This window comes from Alligator mississippiensis, chromosome 1 (assembly GCF_030867095.1).
Source record: "Alligator mississippiensis isolate rAllMis1 chromosome 1, rAllMis1, whole genome shotgun sequence".
Taxonomy (NCBI): Eukaryota; Metazoa; Chordata; order Crocodylia; family Alligatoridae; genus Alligator; species Alligator mississippiensis.
Genome location: NC_081824.1, coordinates 453,080,394 through 453,101,796, shown reverse-complemented (window position 1 = coordinate 453,101,796; position 21,403 = coordinate 453,080,394). Strand labels below are relative to the sequence as shown.

General features: G+C 49.8%; 2 protein-coding genes across 4 annotated transcripts in view; one reads left to right on the top strand and one right to left on the bottom strand.

Moving 5' to 3' along the window:
• Positions 1–6,410, top strand: part of LOC132248521 (coiled-coil domain-containing protein 86-like) — a 29,921-nt gene extending 23,511 nt beyond the window's left edge. For 2 of the 3 annotated variants that reach the window (XM_059721597.1, XM_059721596.1), the window contains exons 8-10: positions 331–399; positions 1,923–2,037; positions 5,034–6,410. In XM_059721597.1, coding sequence (XP_059577580.1) covers positions 331–399; positions 1,923–2,037; positions 5,034–5,209 — 360 coding nt within the window. In that variant the 3' untranslated portion in view covers positions 5,210–6,410. The remainder of the gene's footprint in view (positions 1–330; positions 400–1,922; positions 2,038–5,033) is intronic. The other variant, XM_059721599.1, reaches the window with a different exon arrangement.
• Positions 1–21,403, bottom strand: part of LOC132248522 (endogenous retroviral envelope protein HEMO-like) — a 167,176-nt gene that overhangs the window by 44,698 nt on the left and 101,075 nt on the right. The gene's annotated exons all lie outside the window — the stretch shown is intronic.

Genomic DNA, 21,403 nt, shown 5'->3' with positions numbered 1-21,403 from the left:
CTTCCGTGTTTCAGGGGTGTTAGTTGTAGATGGAATACTAAATATGAATACTTCATTACAAATACCAAACCAAGTTACTCCTGGAGGTAGGACACCACCACTAACAACATTCAAGAACCAGGCATAGACCCAAAATACCTGCTTCTGGTTCTGCTCTTTCATCCCTACTGCTTCCATCATGTTTCTGACTTTTTCCCTTCATTTATTTTTCATTATTTACCTCTCTGAATGCTCATTATCTCCTTCATGCATACCTTCCATGGCTGCGTGTTCATCACCTCCTCCTTCCTCCACCTCTGATCTGCTCTGTCTGCACCTTACTCCCAGAAGAACGAAGACGCCTACGTCATTCACTGCTCAGTGCCGAACAGTCAAGGTGCTGTGTACAAAGGCATTCTGGTAAGTGATGTGGAAGAGCTGTGTAGATTTATTACAGGATGTGTTTTCACTCGGGATGACAAGTTACATGTAAATTCTCTGCTGCTCTGATTCACACCAAGACAAAGCTTTGAAATATTAGGGGCCACCTCATGCCCTTGATTCTTAGGTGAATTGACATTGTTATTTTAGTAGTCAAAGTACATTCCACCTCCCAAACTTTTCTCTGGGCTTTCAGCTGGATAATATCCACCACTTGTCCTCAATCATTGACTAAGGTACCAAGAAACCATGCACGCCATTTGTATGAATGGGCGTGTGTGCACAGGTAGGCAGACAGATACACTGAAGAGCAGCTTGGAGGCAAGTCACCGAAAGATGCTGTATAGCACTAGAAAATTAGGATCCCAAAGGGCATATACTTCTAAATATCATAGTGTATTACCCCTCATTTTCTCTTATAGAAAAGTAGAGCTGGAAGAGACCTCAGGAGGCCATCTAATCTAACCCCCTGCTGAAGGCAGGATGATTCCTAACTAAACCTTTCCACTCAAGTTATGTCTGACCTATTCTTAATACTGCAGAAACCAACCTCCCACACAACTACTATTCTCAATGCCCAAAACACCAAGAAGAACCATAACCCGCTACAGTTAAAGCAAGGAGGCGGAGGTCCAATCCCAAATGTGGTGCTTGGTAGGACCCCAAGCAGAGGAGCAAAACCCAGGAACTTGTAGGTTTTTTTAGTTCTAACAAGAGCAATCAGCACACCCGAGTCCAAATCCCCAGCCAAGAGACAGTGTTCCCAGTGCGTTTGCTGTCCTTCCCAGTCTTGAGTTCTCTGCAAATTTGCTCAGGAAGCTCTTTATTCCTGTATCCAAATCATCTGAACAGCAGCGGAGCCGGGGCAGATCCCTGTAGGAGTCCACTCAAAGCCTCCTGCCGTTCCCACCTGGATCCATGCAGAATGACCTTTGCTTGTGGCTGCTGAGCCAGTTGTCTATCTGCTTTGGAGTCATTTGCTTTTCCCCATGTTTCTCCCAGTTGTTTGTGAGAAGGTTGTATGGGACTTTCCAGTGAAAGGGAAACCGTTTAGAGGGAAACCCTGGGCCAGACACATGGTGAGGGAGATGCTGCTTGTGCCATCTCACTGGCCCAAGGTAGATTTAGGCAAGTAAAGCCTTGATGGCATAGGACCAGCCTAGTGGCTTCTGAGACTCTGCTACGTGTGGGTGACCACGCTGCAATGAAAGATTTCCGAGAGACAGAGGCAAAATAAAAGAACATGCATAGTGGTCTTTTTTACACTAGGGACAGACCAAATCTAGAGACGCAGCTTGGTAGAGTAAAATACACACAGAAACCGTCACCCTTTGCTAGGATGTTCTGTGCACAATACTATTTCCATCTCTCTGTAATTTCCATTTGTGCACTGTCTGTACCTCAGCGATGAGACACCAAACCAACATGCCAGATACATAAAGTGAAAACAAATGTCAAGAAACAAGGAAGTAAAATTATTCACTGCAAAATGCTTTTTCCAGTTAACGAGCCAAGACACAACTAGAGATGTGATCTCAAAAATTATGAGAAAATATGATCTGGACATGGAGGAAGCTGGAAACTACCAACTTGTGCAGGTCATTTCGGAACACAAAGGTAAGAGAGCAAAACTTTTTGCTGGTTCAAATATCCTCCTCATATTTGCAGAAGAACATGCCTATGAATCCATTTTAGAAATAGTGCAGTGCTTCATCTCATAGCCAGGTGGAGTAGACCTCCCTCTTGATTACCTGGTAGGAGTCAGCACACCTCTACTCCCCTTTGGGATGTCATGCATGCAGCTGGGGAAGACTGACAATTAGAGATCCAGCGCTGACATGTGTCCCGCTGTCTGAAGTCAGGGCCAAATGAAACAGAAGAAAGGTCTGGGAGCGTCACCTGTACCCTGACTGGTGCCCAGAAAGCCACAGGGACGACACAGTCCAGATCCACTCCCTGAAATCCATCCTGCTTGAAAAAATCTACGACCTCTGCACCAGGAATTTGTGATGACTTGTGTAATCTCTGCATCACGGTATTAATTCTGGTGCAGCACAGTACAGCCTCCCTCTCCTCCAATTAGTTAAGTATGGGCTGAAGCCGTTTTTTGTCCTGATATGTCCCGTCTCCTTGTGAGTGATTACATCCTTGACTTCAATAACTTCCTGGAGAAGACTGAAGTTTACTAGATGTTTCAAATGGGCACAGCTCCTTTCTTCCTCGTGCATGTAAACTGAGTCACAGGGCTATATCCCACTTCACCTTGTGTGCCTAACCAGCGTGGCCACAGCCACATAGCTGCCGTTTTGGATAGGGTTGTGCTGCAGCTCAGCATGTTTGGAGCCATGAACAGGTCAGATGCGCTCACTAGGCCGTACTATAAGTCATGGCATTTTGGCTGGCCAAAAGCTCATTGGAGAAGTGGGAGGAGAATGAGGGCCCTCCCATACTTTAATGTTTAAGCTAATGGGAAGGCTACTCATCCAGGGAGCAGGACACCCAGGGCCTAGCCCCACCTTCTAGAGTTAGGAAGTATTTCCTCATTTCCAGCTTAAATGCCCCCTGTTGCAATGGAAGCCCGTTACTATACCTGCTATCATCACAGACAACTAGAGATCCTCTTTACAAGTAACAACCCTTTCTGAAGATTTCTAACACCCCCTCCATTTTCTCAGGATTACATAATCCAGGTCTTCCAACTTTCCTGTCTAGGACAATATTAGACCCTTCCTCATTGTTGTTGCTCTTCTCCAGACTCTTTCCAGTTCATCTGTTTGTCGTAAAGCACGATGCCTTGAACTGGCCACAGTTTTCCAGCTAAGGCCTCCCCAATGCTGAATATCATTGAGAAATGGTTTCCCCTACTTTGCACACAACATGCATGTTAATACAGCCCCATATGCTCTTGTTCTTTATCAGTTTTTGTAAGAATATTGCAGTGATGACTCATATTTAGCTTGTGCTCTACTCCTGTAACTATTATACTATCCTTTCATTAATTTAAGACCATTTTTTCCAATTGGTCAAGGTCATTGAGAATCCTCAACCTATCTTCCAGATCATCTGCTGTCCTACCTCGCTTGGCATCATCTGCAGATTTCCTAAGTGTATGCTCAGTTCCTTGAGACCTCTAGGACACATTTTATGTGGACTGAGATAAGAGGTCATTAAACACATTGCCTTTTCCGTATCGAGCAATTTTAATTCCCTTTCCCCAGTCAGTAATGGACCTACACTTCCTTTGGTCCTTGACATGTAACTTCACAGGATGCTTGTGTGTCTCGGACTAGCTGTATTGCAGTGCCTTGGTCTGCCTGGAGTTTTCCTTTCTTGTCATCTGTAGTATTGTAGCTATGTTTCTACATTTGGAGAGATTCCTTGTTAAGTTTCAAGTCACAAAAGCATTTGCTGTTTAGACAAGCCAGTCCGTTGATGTGATTCTTAACCTTCCTTACACAGGGATGGCATATCCTAGTGCCCTTAATATTCTCTCGAAGGTACAGCCAAATTCCCCGATTCCTTTTTCCTTTAAACTTACTGTCCATGGGATCCTGGCCACCAGTTGTTTGAGGTTTTGCATGCCCACGCTAATCTTTACTATTTATTTGAACTATTGTCATGCCAAAAGCCATACTTATGGTCAAAGACCCTACTGGGGAAAGCACTGTATAAATCCAGAGCATCACCCACAGAATAGCTTCACCTTCACAGAAGGCTATTTGATTGTAGGCATTGTACTTGCAGTGTTTGGCAAGCCCTAAGCCTGCTGAGTATCTTGAGTGGCAGGAGGAGAGTCTACCATCAATCCCTGACCATTGCGAGGTCAAACTATCATCACCATCAAATCAGCAGCAGTATCAGGCCCTGCACTGGATTTACAGCCTTCTTTCAGAGCCAGTGAAGAGAGGGAGGATGCAAAGGGAGGGGAGAAAGCCAGGTTGAGCAGGTTTCTTTCTGCTCGCCTCCGGGAACCAGCAACCCAACACCCCAGTGTCCCCCCTCCCCACACAGGCACCTTTTTGGAAAACAGCTGTCTCCCATTGCTAGCAGACAGGGACCTGTGAGCTCAGGGAGCAGCAATCTCCTCTGATGCCACAAGGCAAAGTTCAATCCCTGCTCTTGGTTAATGATGAGGTAAAGGGGTTGTTTCAGCTGAATGGAAAAGAATTTGCCTTGACCTTTTTGTTGAATAAAGGACCCAACACATGCAAGCCGTAGAAAACCACACATGGAAATGATGCATTAAGGAAGCAAGTCAAATGATTGCCTTTCAACCTAAATGTACAGCCCTGTGTGTATACGTCATGCTACTGTCTGTAGTCAATGATCTCAGAGCCAGAAAACTGTTTCATGTAGTGCACAGGTAAGTTTGGTGTTATCAGACTTCCAGAAGCATAATTTTGGACGGTACAACATCTTCTCATACTTTTGCTGGTGGGAAAGGAGATGTTATAATTAGTAAAAACCAAATTAAAGAACCTTATTTAGACTTCTAAGTGGCACGTGTCCAGCCAGCATGCACCTCTGAATGCTCACCAGTTTTCTATGCTTGCTTGCAGTGCTACTATCCAGAGTCAATCACTCGACGCTTCTTTGCTTTTCTCTTTCTGCAGAGCTAGTCTTCCCACAGGAAGCAAATGTGCTTTCTTATATGAACAGCCAGGGGAACGCAGACATCAGCCAAAGAAGAAAGCCAGCTTTCCGTGCCTCCCCATTGTCTGCTGCAGACAAGAAAAAGAGGAGGCGCCTACCTCGCCTCTTTAGAGGCAGCAGGGTCAGACCCAAATGAGAGCATCCTGACAAGGAGCTGACACGAATACCATTCTCAGGCTGGGGGAGACTGGGAACCTGTGGGGGGTTGGGGTGCAGGCATGGGAGGGATGGGGTCAGGTGGGAATGGGGAGCAGAAGGGAATATAATTTATGTTCAGGAGGGATGTTGGGCACAAGGAGTGGGAGGGAGAGGGGGAAAATGGGAGGGAGGTTTGTTACAAGGCGGGGATAAGGGTAGGGTTTTGCAATTGCAAGAAAGCAGACCCCTGGGTGGGGGAAGGGGTATATACCCTTCCCCTTGCCCCCCCAGCCCTGCCGGTGCCCCTCACTCCCAACCCACAGCCCCTTTCCCACCCACCCCCATACCTCCTGGTGCTCCTCCCTTATCCTGCAGAGAATGAAAGTAGCCATCAATCCCTTCTTCAATTGCCCTGATCCCCCTCAGCCTGCTCACCTCTGCCTGGAGCCCCCTCACCTGCCCCTCCAGGGCCTCAGTCCGGGCACAGGTGGGACAGGCAAGAGACTCCCGGCCCCCACGCTACCCCCAGGCCTCAGAGGTCCCGCCAGGCAGCCCCCTCAGACAGGGCTCAGGGCACTGCCCACCCATCCAAGGGGCCTGTCTGGGCGGAGGCCTCACAGGAGCTGCGGGCCGGAGGCAGCAGCAGGGCAGGGGCCTTGGCTCCGCTCCGTGTCACCACCCCATAGTAGCACCCCTCCTCCTTCACTTCCCTGAAGTCTCTGGCATAAGCCCCCATGTGCTCCTGCCCATGCCTGGCCTGTGAACTGCAGTCAAACTGCTCCCCTGTTGGCAGTCCCTGTTCGCTGGCTCCCTGGTCACAGCCTGGTCCCCAACAGTTTGTGATGCACAAACACTCTCGGGAGACGAGGTTAGTTATATGCTCAAGACCTTTCCCAGCTTTCATTGGCATGCATGGTTTTCAAACTGTTTTGGGAAGGCTTCTGGATCATCTCCATGTTTGTTGTGAGGGGAGATTGGTGTGTTCAGCCTGAGGGAGCAGCTGGGGCTCGCTAAGCGCCTGCAACTCCAGGGTTTGACTGCATCCTGAGTACTGCGAGATGGTGTTTGCACTTGAACCTGGCCTCTTGGCCACCATGCTCATGCTGGCACTGGACCTCTTTGTGCTGGTGCTGGTCCTCCTTCTCCACCATCTCCATTCGCTTCAGCTCCAGGTCATGCTTGAGCTTGCACTCCTCAGCTTCCAGCTGCAGCTGGTATTTGCACAAGTCCCACTCAGAGGATGGCCCCTCGGGTTCTGCCTGCACGTGCGGAGGTGATCTTGCAGGCGGTCATCATCACACAGGATCTTAATCAGGTCTTCTCTCTTCTGCTCCTTCCTCTCTCTTTCATCACCTCTTTCAAGTTGACCACAGTCATGTGGTCATACTCGTCAGTCACCCCAGCTATGTACACTGTCCACTTGACCCAATGCCAAATGAGAGATTGTTTGCTCAAGGGTTTCCAGTGACTCTGTTCCCTTCCCCAAATGATGCCTTCAAGACAGCAGGTTGTCGGATCCCACAGCTACCATCACACGTGGTGGGCCAGTGGCTACTGCTCCTGCGTTGAGCACCCACCTCACTGAGCCCGACCACCTTCCAGGCTCTAAGTGCGTCCCTGGGGGCACCTCACGTCCAGGCACCCCCACTCCTGGACCACACCTGCAAGGCTGGGGGAAATGAAGGCACCGTTCTCGATCTGGACTGATCTTGGCCCTATGCCCAATGGGAAACAAAGGCCTAGTAGCTTTTGAGGGTATTTGATCCACTGCAAGAACTTGGGGTGCTTCCCTGTCTGAAGCAGAAATAGAGGTCCCCCTTACTCAGCCAAACCAAGGGGATCCCAAGGCATATACTACACCCTCTCCCAACAAGTCTCCCATGCTAGGAGAAATGTATTAGTTACAAGGAGTAGGTTTGCAATATGGCACAGGATTGAGCAATATCAGAGAAATCCCTTCCAGCAAATGGTGGCATGGTAGCCTTTGATCACGCATCTGAGTTAATGCAGGCTATCTATTTAGTTAGTGGGGCTGTGCAAAATTTTGCTGGGTTTTTCATTTCAAAGCTGTTTCAATGCATTTCGAACTCAAAACAGTGAAATTGAAACAAGACAAAAGGATTTGAAACAGCTTTGAAATGAAACAAGGGCACTCAGAACATTTCAAAAGTTTCAAAATATTTTAAGTTTCGAAGCTGGGCTTATTCAGGTTCAGCACCAGTCACAGGTGACAGGGCAGCCTCCTTTCATCCAGCTCACAGGTCTGGGGCTCGCATCCCTGGAAGGAGTCCAGCACAGCCTGGCAGCCTTCCCCGGGGTACAGGCTGCACCCAGCACTGGAGATAAATGCTGCTGCTGCCTGTCCCAGGCAGCAGCTGCAGCCTCCCCTCATCCAGCACAGATACGGGAGCTTGGTCCCCCAAGAGTAGTGTGGCACAGCCCAGCAGTCCTCCCGGGGTGCAAGCCCCTGGATTTCTGCTGGGCATGGAGTGTACCCGGCACCGGAGAGAACTGCTGCTGCCTCCTGTTCCAGGCAGCAGCTGCAGCCTCCCCTCATCTGATACACTGATCTGGGCGCTCACACCCCTGGCAGGGCTGCTGGGCTGTGCCAGACTCCTCCCAGGTATGCAAACCCCTAGATCTGTGAGCGGGATAAGATGAGGCTGCTGCTGCTGTCGGAGACCAGCACTGAGGCCAAGTAAGCCCTGTTTCAAAATTCAAAATCAGTTCAAGCTTTTGAAATGTTACAAGTGCCCTTAGTTCATTTTGACTCCTTTAGTTGTGTTTCAATTTCACTGTTTTGAGCTTGAAACATTTTTAAACAGCTTTGAAATGAAACAGCTGGCAAAATTTTGCACAGCCTCACTAACTAAATAGATAGCCAGCATTTACTCACATGCGTGATCAAAGGCTACCATGCCACCGTTTGCACTAAGGGACTTCTCTGATATTGCTCTATCCTGTGCCATATTCCAAACCTACTTCTTGTAACCAGTACATTTCTCCTGTGTACCTAGCAAGGGAGACTCATTGGGAGAGGGTGTAGATTATACCTTGGGATCCCCTTGGTTCGGCTGAGTAAGGGAAACCACTATTTCTGCTTCAGACAGAGAAGCACCCCAAGTTCTTGCAGTGGATCAAATACCATCAAGGACTACTAGGCCTGTGTTGCCCATGGGGCATAGTGCCAAGATCAGACCAGATCATGGTTGGTGGCTTCATTACCCCCAGAGAAGCACTTGGAGCCTGGAAGGTGGTTGGGCGCAGTGAGACACATGGCTCAATGCAGGAGCACCCTCTACTGGCCCACCACGTGTGATGGTAGTGGTGGGTTCTGACAAGCTGCTGTCTTGAAGGCATCATTTGGGGAAGGGAACAGAGTCACTGGAAACCCTTGAGCAAACAATCTCTCATTTGGCATTTGGTCAAGCGGACAGTGTAGATAGCTGGGGTGACTGACGAGTATGACCACATGACTGTGGTCAACTTGAAAGAGGTGATGAAAGAGAGGAGGAGGAGCAGAAGAAAGAAGACCTGATTAAGATCCTGTGCGATGATGACCAGGCTACAAGATCACCTCCTTGATCCATCCAGACCCTGAGGGGCCATCCTCTGAGTGGGACTTGTGCAAATACCAGCTGCAGCTGGAAGTTGAGGAGCACAACCTCAAGCATGACCTGGAGCTGAGGCAGATGCAGATGGTGGACAAGGACGCCCAGCACCAGCACAAGGAGGCCCAGCGCCAGCGCTAGCATGAAGCTGAAGAGGCCGGGCTCAAGTGCGAACATGATCTCTTAGGAGTCCAGCACAGCCCAGTAGCCCTCCCAGATCTGTGCCCTGGATGAGAGGAGGCTGCAACAGGGAGCACAGAAGAGAACATAGTCTGACAATAGTCAGAGGGATGGACAAGCCTGGGGATCCTCTCCACAACATCTTGGATGCGGGCAGCAGGGAGACAGCAGACCTCTCGGGATAAGTGGTCCAGATGGCAGATAGGTCCTTCCGTGCCCCTCAGCAGAGAGTCCCCATCCCCACCCCCTGTATCCTCCTCGGGGTGGGAATACTTACTTCCTGAACACTTATCTCCTCCTCTGGCGTCTCTGTGGGAGTCTCCTCCTGCATAGTGCGGGGAGCTACCTGATGTGCCGTGCCGGGGAGGAGTGGCCCCAGCTCTGCATGCTCTGGACCTGGAGACAACTGTTTTCCAGGTGGCTGCAGGGGGTCTTTGTTGCCAGTCTTCTCTGTGGCCACCTCCTCCCCCTTCTCCTGCACATCCTTCCTCTCTGCGCCGTTTCCCTGGAGTAGGGCCCAGCGGTAGTTGTCAGTGTAGCCTTCATGGGCCTTGATGTGCGTAGCTGGCATAGCTCCTGCTCAGGCTCCCGCACTCGGCACTCCAGAGGCTCCACCAAGGAGCACATCCCACACGTGGGGGAGCGCCTGTGCTCGGGGTCAGCAGCCGCTGCCACCCCAGGCAGCCCCCGCAGTCCAGGGCCAGGGCTGCACGCTCTGTCTGGGTGGGGTCTCGGTGCGGGGAAGCTGAAGCTGACGGGCACGGCGAGTCACTGCCACGGCTGTGAGCTACTTCTCATACTTACCTGGTCTCAGCAGCTGCTCTTCAGGCCTCTGGGCTCAGGCCGCTTGCTCGGATTAGCCCTCTGGGCGCCTTCTGCGCGCCCCTCTGCACGAACTCCCGTGCAAACCGCTACTCCCTAGTTGGGCTGCGCCTGCTTGTGCGCTCTGTTCGCAGGGCTCCCGGGGGGGCTCAGCTAAAGAGGGACCTGGGCGGGGGGGGTTTCCCTCCCGGGCTCCACTCAGCCGACATGTCCTGCCCGGCACGGCCCCACACGCACACATGCACACACAATCTCGCACACATGCTCACACTTCCTCAGCCCCCTACAAGCTCCCCTGTGCTCACTCACCCTCTCTCTCAGCCCAGCTCCTACCTCCTGGCTCTTCACTGGGAGGTCCGGGTCTTTGGCTCCCAGGAACACTATGGGCATGAACCCACGTGTCTCCCCCGGGAAGCAGACCCAAGAACAAATTTGACTAATGTAGGCCACTGGATGTTCCCCCACCTCCTGTGTCTGGGACAGCACCGCACCTAACGCCACGTTGGAGGTATCCGTCTGCCATATAAATGGCTTGTTGAAGTCTGGTGTACACCCTTGGCTGGGTGCATAGAGCATTTTTAACTGAAAAATGCCTGCTCCATCTCAGGTGTCTCAGGTGTCCAGCTCCCTGCTCCCTCCCAGCCCTCCCAGCATCCCTCGCTCCTGAACTCCCCCAGCCCTGCCCGTGCCCCCCACTTCCAACCCACAGCCCCTTTCCCACCCTCCAGCCCCGCTGGTGCTCCTCATTCCCAACCCACAGCTCCCTGCTCCCCCCGGTAACCCTAGATAGGGGGGCATCAGCAGAGGGCAGGGGGCAGAGGGTGTCTGCAGGGGGGTGGCGGTGGGGGGGCAGGTGCAATCCATGGGGGGTTGGGTGGGGAATGGGTTGGCACAATTTGTGGGAGGATGCGGGCTAAGCACAATCCATGGGAGGGTTTATGGGGATGCAGGATCTGCAGGGGATTTCTGGGGTCTGGGAAGGTTTGGCAGGATCAGGTTTTTAGCCCCCAGCCTGTGTCAGTTCCAGTTTTCGTCTAAACATGGCAACAGCACGGACGTGCACCCGGACAGTGTCTGCAGAATGGCTGTACAACCTCCATTCCTGAGATGACAAAATGTATATAGTTAAAACGTTTATGTTCCTATTATTTAAGACAATTAAATATTTATTAGTTAAAAAGTCCTGGTAAAGGTCATCTTTTTAAACAGTTGTACTCTCCTGAACAAGATGTCTTTTCAAAAGGCAGAATGCTTCTTCGATTCAACATTTATTAATATTTTACTGAAATTATGATAACATTAGGAATTAGCTGGTGTTTTTCTACGTGCCTGGCCCTGGGATGCTCAAGCAGCCGTCAGGTGTTCAGACATCCCTCGGGAAAGTGAAAATAATTGCTAGGAAAGCAGACAGTTAGCTCTTGAATGACTCTGGCATCAGGACCCCAACCCGCTGCTCAGAAAACTGCAGTAGGAAATGAAGAAAATAGAGAACCGTTTTTACAATTTGTTCCTAATCAGATTTGTCACAGATAACACTTGGTACTGGGGAAACAAGTCCAGCAGAAAGCGGGCATGGAGAACGAGCAGCCAACTTGTGAGACTCTTCAGAGAAATGAATACCCAGCGATTTCCAATTCGTTTGAGTTTTCTCCAAAATTCTTTGGACCATTACGGAGGATATAGATATAGCTACAGATACAGATATAGATATACTGAAGGTTGAGTAGCGAAGGGACTCCCAGCAGGAATACAGCTTTACAAAGTAAGACCTAGTTTTGGAATGAGTAAAATCGTCACCTTCCCTTTCTTCTGTCCCCACCACATCATGTCCCTTTCTCATCTATGAAGTGTCTGGAGTGGACATGTTGAACTCTTAAGCCACCTCAAAGTTCAGCTGACCTCTAAAGTGTGGCCTGGTTGCTGCACCCACCCACAATTCCCAAATACATGTCCTCATACCTGCACAAAGGCTCATCCTTGATTAACTTTGGTGCTTACATGAAGGTCTCTAATGACCAGAACCACAGTCCAGGCCCACAAGACTTGCTTATACCAGCTATTGCAGGGTGGTATCTTCTATTAGACCAAGTAAATCGTTGCAAAAAAATGTCTTTATTTGTAAGCTTTTGGGCTCCCTCACCCTTCCTCAGGCAAAGGAGAACGCACAGATTGTACCACTTCTCCCAGGTAGAAATGTCCCTGTCCTGCATCCTGGCACTGCATCATCACTGGAGATGTCCCTGTTCCCACTCGGCTAGTAGATGAACTAGGGAGAAGTATAGGAAGAATCGGTGCCGTTCTGCAGGGAGAGGTGGAGACGCACTGCAGGATTTCCCTAATCAAATTGCCACAGAAGAAGTGCTTTTCTGTGTTAAATTATACAAGGTTAGATCTTTCATTTTCTGGCATTAAATGGGTCCCATGTCCTTCCCGTCCTTGTAATGGGAATAGGGAACAGACATTTCTCAAGGATCATTAAAAGTTCTGTTTTTAAGAAGGCACTACTGCTTTAAAAGCTGAAACACTACAAACAGCTATAATTTTACGCTTAACTAAGACTCCTCACCCATCTAAGAGCTTGGTCTTTATCAATCTCATGTTATCCCACCTTGTTTCCCTTCTCCACGTGAAGTGTTTTACATGCAAAGGCAGGTACACCGCGTAGCCTGGGTTTTAAAATGTGACTTGCCAAACCAGGGGCCTCCCATTCTCCAGCACATTGAGCAGACCATGGTGGGAAAACTCTGCCTTGACACAGAGCAGGGAGCTCAGTCGTGCTCCATAGGTTATTGTGTGTGCTGTGTGTGTGAGTGTGTAAGGCAGGTACTTACATCACGGCCAAAGAAATGACCAGGCAGTTTTCTCTGTTCTCTCAACTGTATTTAGTACGGCCCACACAGTGATGTTGCTGTCTCACTAAGAGCCCCATCTTGCTGCCTGACTCAGGCAAAACTCCCACTGAGGGTGAGCTCTGGCATCAAGCCTTAAAAGGGGCATGAATCACTGTTGTACATCCACGCACAACAGCAGCCATCCTTGTGGAGCTTGTCTCCTGCTGTGCAGGAACTGGGGGACCGACTACGTGTTCATCATGAACCTGCCCCTGGGGTCTTGGTGTTCAGGACAGGGGTTGACAGCCTCCAGCATGCTCAGAGCTGGGATCCAGCCTGCAGGACCTGGGGGGCACTGGCAGCACATGGCAGCAGGGGCCGCTGAGGTGGCACCCCAGGGTCCTTCTCCTGCTGGGTGCCATTCATTGCAGTACATGCCTGTGCCATGCTTCATCTCTTGCCTGCACAGCCCCTGCGGATAGCCCAGCCCTTCCTGCCTGTGTCTTAAGCTCACCAGAGAGTGGATCAAACCGTGGGAAGCTCCGCCAGCCTCAATGCAGAATGAGAAAAGGGAAAGTTGAACTGAAAAATACTGAAGGTTGACAGTGGTTGTTGCAAAACATTGGGAAATAAGTGCACATAGCTTAGTCTCCACTGGTTGCAAAGCAGTATCTGTATGTGCACTGTCCTATGGCATATAATTTGTTAAAGCCTTCATCATAAACATTTCAACTTGGTGCTATGGCTGTATGGCACTTCAGGCCTGAGCTGTCATCAAACACAGTGAGATAAGGTAAGTGGCTAGGGAAGAATAAGAGTTACACTTGACTCATATGTACTCACAACAGCAGCTGCTATATTCAGAGGACGTGCTGCTTATCTTAGAGCAATGGTTCCCCAGACATGATCCACAAATGCAAAAAAACCTCCTTCCCTGCCAATTAAAAGTTTCATGATGAAGTGAAAGGTGAACTGAAAAATACTGATGGTTGACAGTGGTCATTGCAAGGAATTTGGAAATAACTGTCCTAGGGAGCAGTGGGGAGAGCACTAGACACCAGTCTGTTTTCTTCACTGTCCTCAAGAAGGAGATGTGCCAGGACTGGACATGTACGGGGGAGATGTGTCTAACCTACAGTGTGTCCTAGCCTTTGTTCCCACCAAGAGCAGCTTGACATCTGTAGCCAAAGGGAATGGAGATGGTCCCAATGTAAAAGGTGCTGATCTCAAGATTTCCATACATGTCCTGTGCAAAGCCACCTACATTGAACAGGCATCCCATTTCTGAGGGAAATCTGAAATTAAGTGAAATATTTGTGATGCCATATTCATACCTACAATTCTGTGCAAAAAAGCTGAGTTCTGCACTGCTTGCCCCTTGTTTTGGAGGCTATGATCTGTTTTGGAGGCTATGATACCTCCCCGTAGTTTCAGCTCCCATTCGGGCTCCAACCTGACATTCTGGTTCAATGCTGCTAAAAAGTGGATGGCACAAAAATGCCTCCATCCTCTCTTCCTGAAGACCACGTTAAAATTCCTACTGATTTCATGCAGGCCCTTTCTGATGATTAGCAAGACGACTAACTTCAATTTCAGTTTTCTGAATAAATGTTCATGCTTTTTGGGTTCTCTAATACGCTACAAGGCAAGCTGTTTATTATTGAACACTGACAGCTGCTCCCTGCCCAGGCTGTAAATGGAGTTGATGCAAGCACAGCTGGCTGAAAAACAGAGACCTGACTGTGGCTCTGGAGATTTTCCCAAGGGGAACCCCCTGCCTCTCCAAAATCATAGCGGACGGCCCAGGGAAGACCCCCTACTCTTCTGCCCCGTGTCAGCAATTCTCAGCTAAGGTGCCAGAAGATCCTGGGAGGGGTCTGGAGGGTGACTCAGTATTACCACACTTAGTTGTGCAGACACCAGCACAGGAGCAACCCAGATTTCAAATAGGAAATAACAGCGGCAAAAGCTTTCTGACCAGCTGTGCTCTGTCTGAGGTCTTTACAGGAGATTTGCTTTTTCTTTCCATAATCAAAGCATAAGCTGAGATTTTCCAAGGGGTGACTTGAGTCTAAAAAAGCAAGCAAATTTCCTAAGAGGTGACAAGCACACTGGATCTCTAAATACCTTTCAGTTCTAGTAAGCAAAGGCGTCGGTTCTCAAGCTAAGGCATTGGCTCCAGAGCCTGTACACGTGTTTCAGGGTTTTCAAACACCCTCCTCCTCCCCTGGGTACGTGGGATTCAGCAATATCTACTTTTACAGGAAAGAAAACCTGAACTGGGGGGAGGGCACACTACAGACAAAGCTGAGAAGTGTTGGTATTGACACAGAGGTGGCCGCTTTGGCAAGTCATGTTCGTCTTCACTCTGATCCTTTGAAAGGGAAAAAAGAAAGGACGCCCCACTCCCTCTTGCACGCACACACACATGACAGCTGCAGCTTCTTGCAGAGACAAGGGCACAAATCCCACAAACCTACAAGACTTAGTGTTACACAGCAGCATGGTAACAACAATGTGGAAAGGTGTTACGCTTGTCCACCCATAGCCCCTATATATTCATCTTTACAAATACAGTCTTCTACACAAGGAATGGCAGACAGTCGTCATTCAAGGAATTGCTGTGATTATTCCTGTAAGGGAAGCGTGCCGTGGAGCCAGCTTCCTGCCCCACGGCAGTGTCGCCAGCACAAGCCCACGTGAGGACGGACTGCAGTTTGCCTTATGCTTTTTTAGGCGTCTCTGTTCTTCTGCCAGCCGGGAACATTTTGGCTCAACTCCAAACCCATAAAGAGGAGGCCAGGCCCCACTCCACTTGCTTTTGCATTAAAGATGGTAAGAAGGAGACCATGGGAACAGCTCTCCAAGCATCTAGGACAAACCTCAAGTCTGAAGCCAGATCGGCAGTGGTTAGAGTCACACACCAAGGTGGGGAGTCCTAGCTCATCCCTCAAGGAAGATGTGCCAAGAGATGGTCGCTCTTGGAAAAAATGATCTTTCCGTGGTCAGATAAGGACAACCTTGCACTGAGGCATTTCAGAAACCAGACACTTCCCCATCCGCTAATCACCACCCCTTTCTGCAGGGGGACACGGCCTCTCTTTCCACAGTCTGGGCAACGTGCCATGAGACCGGCACGGCTGGAAGCAAAGCTGTTTATTGGCTCTGTTTGGAGAAGTGTTTATGGCAATGGAGACCTCTGGGGCAGTGCAAGTTGTCAAAGCCTCTGGGCATGCAAGTTGGCTTCTGAATCCTTTACATACATCCTCAAATGACCTGTGTATGGGATTTCTAAAAGAAGTGTTTCCACTGAAGTAAACCAAGTCTCCCAGGACTGAGACTGAGACCAATGACTTCAGGGGAAACCAAGAAAGGCCAGCCCTGAAGGCTTTCAAAAAATCCCCTTGGAGAAAGCAGACAGAAAAGGCTAGAGCTGGACAGATGGGGTTAAAATTGCCTCCCACTACTCCCTAGCGAAGCTTCCTGATGTTAACAGTAGTGTAAATGCTGCCATCAACTGTCTGCTGGTGTTTTTTAGTGACACGTGCTAACCTTGCTTCCAGGCAGTCCAGACAACCCAGGAGTAGCCTGACTTGCTCCCATCAGAGGAACTGTTCCTGGTGTAGATAAGGCCAAGTGATGCACCCAGCCAATGTCACATGAACCAAATACCCAACGATGGGCAGTAGGTGTCAAAAGGAGAACAACGGCCTGTCCTAGACGTGCTCTGAGAAGACAAAAATGTGTGGTCACAGGGACAGAGCTCTACTTGTTGAGAAGAAAGACCACAGATGTGGCACTGCATATTGTTTGGGTGAGACGTCTCAGTGGGAGCATTATGGTACATGAAAGAAAATGTCTACAAAATGTGGACCATCCTTAAAGAGAGTCCCCCTGCCCCTTCAGACCGACATCACGTCCCAAGACACTTAGACAGCCTGACTGCCTCGAGATCACAAAATGCACATCCCGCACACACAAATGAGGAATGTTTCCAACTCTGGCTGAAAGTTGGTTCACAGTCATGACTACTCCTGTACACACACACACAAACACACACACACTTTGCAATAAAAACACTGAACACTGTAGCACAATGAAATCAAAAGACACCCACAAGGACTTTTATGCCTGGGTAGTTTTTTCAATGCTCTGGTTGCCCAGAGATCTTGTCCAGGCCCCGTGGGCAAGGTTGAGGCTCAAAACTAGGTATCACATACATAACCTTAACCCCCTACTGCTTCATTTACTTTCAACTGAAGACCAGAATCAAAATCAATTCAACAATCTCACACGGCTTCTCTGAGGTAGGCATTTTTATACCCATTTCACAAAAAACATCAATTAATTTACCCAGCTTTTGTATCCAAGGGCCATGATATCCTAGAACCATAATATCCAGTCCCCTTCTCCACCAACTGGGTCAGCATGGAGATGTACTATAAAAATGGCCACATGGCATCCAACTCAAGATCCTCCAGCCAGACACAGTGCACACAAAGCCGGTAGGTGTCACAAGCTGAAAGCACGCTTTACTTGCACCGGGCGCTGGCAGGAATCATCTACAGGTAGCACCTTGCGGAAAGGTTCAGCTCAAATCAACTTCCAAGCCCCTTGCAACGAGATTACATATCCCCAGGTTCAGTAAGAATAATCCGCTCCCACAAGGCTCGTTACATCTGAATTGCCTTTTCAGGCCATTCTCCCTGCATTGTTTTCTGCCTGATGTCGCTGAAAGGGAGAAACTGAGGGCCATGAAAATAAAGGTTGGCTCCACGGTGCAAGTGCACAATGCCAAGCACCTCAGGCCTTCCTGCACCGTCATTTCACTGCAGTGCATCTCCCAGTGCAAGGGCAGCTCATGGGATTTCCTACCACATGACTGGCCTCGGATGAATCCAGGGAAACACAGAGAAGACAACCCCCCTTCACTGAGATGTGCCCAGTGATATAGTGGGGACTGTCTGGGGGTTCCCAGGAGCTTCTGGTTCCTGGTCCGTGGGTCAAGTGTGAAAGGGTTGCGGCACAGGACACAGATGGTTTATCCAGAAACAAATCTCTTCTTGCCTATGGTATGCAGCAAGGATTGCACCCAGGAATGGCTGTGTCCCCAGGGTGATGGAGGGATTTTGATAAAAAATGTCTTAAGAGAGGAGCAATTCTCTACAGTCTTCAGCTTCTTCTTTACATGATCTAGTGCAGAGCCTCTCGCCAGGAGATTGCACGCTGGTGCTGAACATCGCTGGCAATGAGCTCAGGCTGGAGCAGGTCTCTGTCAAAGTGCATTTGCTGGCTAGCTTGCAGCATCCCCCTTGATGATCTTTGGGAATTGGCTTTTTCTAATATGACTAAACAAAAGGATTCAAACCCTCTCTTCTTCTCCCAGCCTTCCAGTGAACAAATGTATTCCTGTCCTAAATGGACATTAGCTTAGGCCAAAGTGGGAATGCTTCAGTAGGAGCTCCGCTCCTTCCTGAGCGCCCTCCTGTAGCACAGGATGCAGCTCTTCGTTCAAGAGGGCAGTCCTTGCAATGTGCTTTGTTTGATCAAAGTTGTATCTACACAAGCCCCTTTGAAGATGAACCCGTTTGCTGACTGCAAACTTATGTCTCCAGTGTGCGCTCCCAGCAAGCCACAAGCAGGCGTCTCTGATTATAATTCTGATTTGAGCTCTGCTGCATTTGCACTATGCACAGGACTGGACAGGGGAAGCGGGGGAGAACTCCCTTCTGGTCGGCAGCAGTGAAAGCTCTCCAAGCAAACATCCCTCCCACGAGCTCCTGGTCTAGCTGCGCTTGTCGCTCATCATCCCTCAGTGTCAGGAGCTTCCTCTTGAACTGATGCTCCAAGCCCACATCATCTTCAATAATGAGCATCTTCTCCAGCTCTCTCTTCACCACCTGAAATACACATTTTCCAAAAAGGATTGCTGGGGCCCAGGCACTACCAAGAGTCCATCCCTGCACCTCCTGCAGTGTTGTGATGGAGGGAGCAGGACCAAGCCCTGAATTTGGCCGGCTGGATATGGCCCATGGGCCATATTTTCCCCACCCCTGATCTAAGAGCTGACCACAATGTGCCAGATGCTCATAGCCATCTATGGATGAGCGGTAGGGATTTGGCGGTAGGGGTCTGCTACAGACCCCCACATCAAGGGGAAGAAATAGATGCGGGGCTCCTGAGGCAGCTCACAGAGACCATAAAAGCTAAAGAGGCGGTAGTCACGGGGGACCTAAACTACCCAGACATCTGCTGGGAGACACAGACGGCAAAGTCCCACCACTCACGCAGGTTTCTAACCTGTGTACAGGACCTCCACCTGACACAGGAGGTACATGGTCCCACTAGGGGGAACGCCATACTGGATCTGGTATTGGCAACAGGGGATGATACGGTAGGGGACCTACAGATCGGTAGCCATCTGGGGGACAGTGATCACCTAATAACAGAATTCACCATAAGACGTCGAGTGGGTAAGGTAACTAGTAGAGTGAAAGTACTAGACTTTAGGAAAGTTGATTTAAGTGAACTCAGGCGATTAGTCAAGGACGCACTGCAGAGTAGTTCTGAAATGATGGGAGCCCAAGAAGCGTGGCTGTGCCTTAAGGAAACGATCCTTCGGGCACAAAGCGAGACGATCACCATGCGGGGTAAAAGAGGGAAAGGGGCCAGGAGGCTTCCTTGGCTGACCGCAGAAATCCAGGGCAGCCTAAGGGCCAAAAGGGGAGCACATAAAAAGTGGAAACAGGGAGAGATCACCAAAGACGAATATACCTCCTCTGCTCGTGCTTGTAGGGAGGCAGTTAGATGGGCCAAAGCTACCGTGGAGCTGAGGATGGCATCCCAAGTAAAGGACAAGACATTCTTCTTTAGATATATAGGGAGTAAAAGGAAGGCCCAGGGAGGAATAGGACCCCTGCTAAATGGTCAGAAACAATTGGTGACGGACAGGGGGGGACAAGGCTGAACTCCTCAACGAGTTCTTTGCCTCAGTGTTCCCAAGCGAGGGACACGACAAGTCCCTCACTGGGGTTGTAGAGAGGCAGCAGCAAGGCGCCAGACTGCCATGCGTAGACCCTGAGTTGGTGCAGAGTCACTTGGAACAACTGGATGCCTTTAAGTCGGCAGGCCCGGATGAGATCCATCCGAGGGTGCTGAAGGCACTGGCCGACATCATTGCAGAGCCACTGGCGGGACTATTTGAACGCTCGTGGCACACGGGCCAAGTCCCGGAGGACTGGAAAAGGGCCAATGTGGTCCCCATTTTCAAGAAGGGGAGGAAGGAGGACCCAGGCAACTATAGGCCAGTCAGTCTCACCTCCATCCCTGGCAAAGTCTTTGAAAAAATTATCAAAGCTCACATTTGTGAGAGCCTGGCAGGACAAATTATGCTGAGGGGAAACCAGCACAGGTTCGTGGCAGGCAGATCACAGCCCAGGTCCCTGCCCTTCGGTGCCTCTACTGTCCCCACAGCACTGACTCCCCTCCCCCACGGCACCCACAGGGGACACGGCTCCCCCACTGCCCCCCAGCCCCACCACACTGCCCTGCACTTGGCCCCGGGCCCCACAGCCCCCACCCATGGCCAGGCGGTGTTGTCCTGAGCGTGTCCCAACAGCCCAGACACCAGTGGGGCCTCCCGCCCAGCACCTCTCCATTCCCACCCGCAGCCCCTGCCCCCCAGCCCTCTGCAATCCAAATAGGTCCGCAAAGGGGTTATTTACATTACTTTGGGCAGCTGAAGGTTTGTAGCAAATGTGGGAGGGGAGGGCATATAGCAGCTTTTTCCCAGCACACAATTTATCTTCTCTGCGGGGAAAAGAAGCACAGAGCAGGGGCTGTGAGCATGAGGAAAGTCACTTGTGGGGCATGTGGGGAAGAAAGGCACATACTGAAAAAGTGCCACTTTTCCTATGTGAAGAAAGGGAGACCACAAGAAGAAAGGGAGGAGAAGGGTACGGAAAAAGAGGGGAAGATGTGCTGAGTTATGGAGGGGAGCATGTGCTGAGTTATGGAGGGGAGCGTGGGGGAAATGGAGACAGAGGGGGAGGAAGAACAAGATGGGGGGGAGGGGGATGTGTTAGAAATGGCATTGGGGATTGAACTTGTTCCAACAAGCTTTCTTCTCCCACAAGTATCAGTCAGACACAAGCACACAGGTGAACAGAATCCCTCTGAATCCAGCTGGGTGTCCAGCTGACACCCTCATGGGCCCGCATTCAGTTCATAAGGGCACATCTGAGTCAAACTGGGTCAATCAGCCTGTACAAGCTGATCCCCTTATGTGTTTCAAAATCAGCACATCCCAATCTTTGGCCTCTTGATGAGCAGACCCCACAGTAATTTTGGCCTTCACAGGGATCTTTAGCTTAGGTAAAAGAAGCGTTGCTGCAGAGCATGGGAGGAAAGGGAAGCAGAGAAGTAAAAATATACCCAGTTACTACCAGTTTGACTATAAAAGTTATTTATTGCTAAGCATATGAAATATATAATGGTACTAGTAGTAATAGATATGCAAAAGAAAAACACACACAAAACAATTACAGTACTACCCTGGTTTCACTAAGTATTTAGGGAACTTAGCTCAAGCTTAACTAATACAGTTCAGGTTCAGAAGTTTGCGCCTAGAGAGAAAAGAGAGAGAGCGCGCTGGGATCTCACCAGTCCAAGGTACTCAGGCTGCAGAGCCGACAGGCACAGTTCGTAGCACAGTTCTTGAAGAGAGAGACGATCTATTCTTCCACCATC